We start from the raw sequence: 3,727 nt of genomic DNA on the forward strand, positions 1-3,727 counted from the left end.
GCCGAGCACAAGAAAATTATAGAGAAGCTACCGAGGCAGGTGCAGGGTCGTTGGCTTCGTTTTTGTCGACCAGTGCATGTATGGCCAGAAGGATGCAGAGGAAGGTGACTACCCGCCTTTGCCGAGCTGTGCAAATCATCGCAAAGGAGGCTCGCATTGCCTGTAGCCCCTTTCACCAAAAACCGATGGACGAGAAGAAGGGAATTGACAAAATTTGTCAAACCTACCAAGTCGGGAACAGCCACGACATTTGCCTCAAAGGCAGATGAGCTCACAACGAAGAAGAAGACTAGCCCCCTAAAGGGCAAACACCCCCCTTCACCCAATGCAAACAAGGCATCAACATGTCCCCTCTGCAAGAAGCCAACATCAACTCGATTCCTGTAGCAGTTTTGCAGCCATGAGCCTTAGTGAAAGGCATGACCTCATCAAGAAGAGCGCCCTTTGCTTTGGATGCCTCAAATGGGGTCACAGAAGTCGCGAGTGTCGCCACAAGAAGCAGTGTGCAGTCTGTGGGCGCTCCCACCCTACTTTGCTGCACGACTTCTCCAAGTCCACTCCAGATGTGCAGACCAAAGATGACACAATGACAAAGAAATGGTTGTTGTTCAATCTACCACACATCGAGTGCAGACACTTGGACGTCGGAGAAAATTGCTCACACACTCTCATCGTCCCGTCGTCGTTCATCACATCAAAGAACCCTCTGCGAAGGTGATAGTATACGCCCTATTAGATGAACATTCCGATTCTTGCTTCGTCTCAGATTGGACACTAGAAAGGCTCGGAATCGATGGAGAGGCAGTCCAGCTGAGTCTGTCTACAATATTAGCGAAGGGCACTATATCATCCAGAAAGGTGCATGGCCTAACTGTCAAGGGATTGTCCCGAGGACACCGAGATACAATTACCAGGCGCCTACTCCAGAGAATCTATCAATGCAACCGTGAGCAGATTCCGAAGTTGGACACCGTGAAGGAGTGGCCTCACTTGAAACGAGTCGCCAACCTGCTACCTCCCTACCTGAGTGAAACCGAGATCGGACTTTTGATTGGCTGCAATGCAACTCGCGCAATCAAGCCGAGAGATGTCGTCCATGGAGAGGAAGATGCCCCATATGCAGTCAGAACAGCCCTTGGATGGGGAGTGATAGGAATGATGCGTCATGACAACGGTGGCAACAATGTTTGCAGAATTTCGAATGCATCAAGGAGCAACAAGGCACTTCGCCTTTCGCACCCAGGTGAAAGAAGTCAGCCCCCTCCAAGTCACAAAAATGTTCGAGATGGACTTCATCGGGAAGACACCGAAGAAATGGTTTCCCACGATGACCGAAAGTTCATGCAGAAGATGAAGGATGGTATCCACAGACGTGATGATGGCCACTTTGAGATGCCCCTCCCACTCAAAACAGATGTCCAGCTCCCCAACAACAAGCCAGTAGCTCTGAAGCGGCTCAACAAGCAAAAAATGAAGATGTTGAGCAACCAAAAATATCGAGTGATTACAAGACCTTCATGGAAAACATCATCGAAAAGGGCTACGCAGAGAAGGTTCCGGACGAGGAACTTGACCTGGACAACAAGGCCGTGTGGTACATACCTCATCACGGGGTATACCATCCCAAGAAACCAAACAAGATCAGAGTCGTCTTCGACTGCAGTGCTGAATACGAGGGTGAAGTGTTGAATCGACACCTACTGCAGGGACCCGATATGACCAACAATCTTGTTGGGGTTCTTTGCCGATTTCGGAAGGACCACGTCGCCTTCACCTGTGACATCGAAGGCATGTTTCATCAAGTTGGCGTCAACGTGGAAGATCGCAACTACCTGAGATTCTTGTGGTGGCCAGGAGGTGAAATGAACCAGTCCCCAAATGAATATCGAATGACGGTTCACTTGTTCGGCGCTAACTCTTCCCCAGCTTGTGCAAATTTTGCACTGAAGTGTGCTGCTGATGCATACGAAGATAGTTGTGGGACGGCGGCAGCCGACTTCATACGGAAGGACTTCTACGTCGATGATGGACTAAAGTCAGTCCCAACTCCGATGAAGCCCTGAAGTTGATAGAAGACAGCAGACGGCTGTGTCAGAAGAGCGGATTTCACCTTCATAAGTTCATCTCCAATGACAAGGTGGTTGTGAATTCCATACCTCTCAGTGAACGACAAGGATGTTCAGAACGTTGACGTGTTCTCAGAAGGCCTTCCCATCGAGCGTACTCTAGGTGTACAGTGGTGTGTTGAATCCGATGCTTTCCAGTTCAGAGTCCACTTCAACGACAAACCACCCACTCGTCGCGGCATCATGTCGAGCGTCAGCTCCATATTTGATCCACTTGGTCTGGTAGCAACAGTCCTGCTTGTTGGAAAACGCATTCTCCAAACCTTGTGTCGTGATGGGTATGCATGGGACGACCCAATCTCAGAGGAAATCAGATCAGAGTGGGAGAAATGGAGGAACGACATCCTGCATTTGGCATCACTGAATATCCCACGATGCTACAAGCCTGAGAAGTTTGATGTCATCAAGTCCGCAGAACTGCATCACTTCTCCGATGCCAGTACCGAAGGCTATGGTCAGTGTAGCTACTTGCGACTGATAGACGACAAAGGAAGTGTATGTACAACTCTGGTCATGGGAAAGTCCAGAGTAACTCCTTCGAAGCCAGTTACCATCCCTCGACTGGAACTTACAGCAGCCGTCATCTCGGTGAAAGTCAGTACTTTCCTCATGAAGGAACTAGAGTATAGCGATGTGACTCAGTTCTACTACACTGATAGCAGAGTCGTACTCGGGTATATTGCCAATGACAGCAAGAGGTTCCACATATTCGTCGCCAACCGCGTGCAGAAGATCAGAGATCACACCACACCTGAAGATTGGCGACATGTTTGACACTAAAACTACCCAGCAGATGCAGCTTCCCGAGGTCTTTCTGCCGAGTCGCTCATCAAGAGCAAACTCTGGTGGAGTGGTCCAGGTTTCCTGCAAGAAAGAGAAACCCCTCCACCTGACACTGAGTACGTGGAGCCAAGTTCAAACGACCCAGAGGTGAAGAAGGCATCTGCATTCAATGTCCAAACCGAGGCCTCCAACTACCCGAGCATGCTTGAAAGATTCCAGTCCTACTCAAACTGGTTTCGCCTGAAACGTGCAGTAGCATTGTGCCAACGCTACATGAAGAAGCTTAGAGATCGCTGCTTCAAAACAGCTACTACTGCACCTGATGCCAACACCCCCCTCACTGTAGACGAACTCCAGCATGCAGAACGACTGATACTGAGGCTAACTCAAGAGGAAGCATTTCCAAAGGAAATTCGAGCCCTCAGCAAACCCGATGGTCTTCCTAATGGCGAGCAGCAAGGCCCAGGAAACCCCCTGAACAAGAGCAGTCCTCTGTATATGCTTGACCCAGTCATAGATGAAACGAAGCTGTTGAGAGTCGGTGGACGCATCAAGCAAGCCAAAGCACCTAAAGAGATCAAGCATCCCATCTTGCTTCCACGTCTGGCCACGTGACTGACCTGGTGATTGAACACTACCATGTTCAGAGTTGTCACTCAGGCCGTGGCATGACACTGAATAGCATTCGCCAAGCTGGCTTTTGGATTCTGGGGGCAAGATCAGCTGTTTACCAGCCATATTTGGAAGTGCGTGACCTGCCGCAAACTCAGACGTGCTCCCTGTGGGCAGAAGATGGCAGACTACCCAAGGACAGATTG

The 3,727-nt window shown here is 49.9% G+C and overlaps 1 protein-coding gene across 1 annotated transcript; it reads left to right on the plus strand.

Moving 5' to 3' along the window:
- Positions 1-400: 400 nt before the first annotated feature.
- On the plus strand, positions 401-3,524 carry LOC115924777. The gene is made up of 5 exons (XM_030987615.1): positions 401-714; positions 783-1,440; positions 1,512-1,857; positions 2,164-2,894; positions 2,949-3,524. Exons 1-5 carry the CDS (start codon positions 401-403, stop codon positions 3,522-3,524), a joined length of 2,625 nt encoding a protein of 874 aa, XP_030843475.1.
- Positions 3,525-3,727: the final 203 nt, after the last annotated feature.

This window comes from Strongylocentrotus purpuratus, unplaced genomic scaffold, assembly GCF_000002235.5.
Source record: "Strongylocentrotus purpuratus isolate Spur 01 unplaced genomic scaffold, Spur_5.0 spur5_contig_446, whole genome shotgun sequence".
Taxonomy (NCBI): Eukaryota; Metazoa; Echinodermata; class Echinoidea; order Camarodonta; family Strongylocentrotidae; genus Strongylocentrotus; species Strongylocentrotus purpuratus.

Coding starts and splice junctions, on each gene's coding strand:
- LOC115924777 (XM_030987615.1), top strand. CDS start 401: ATGAGCCTTAGTGAAAGGCATGACCTCATCAAGAAGAGCGCCCTTTGC. Junction 1,441..1,511: donor AGCTCCCCAACAACAAGCCA/GTAGCTCTGAAG, acceptor AGTGATTACAAG/ACCTTCATGGAAAACATCAT. Junction 1,858..2,163: donor ATTCTTGTGGTGGCCAGGAG/GTGAAATGAACC, acceptor CATACCTCTCAG/TGAACGACAAGGATGTTCAG.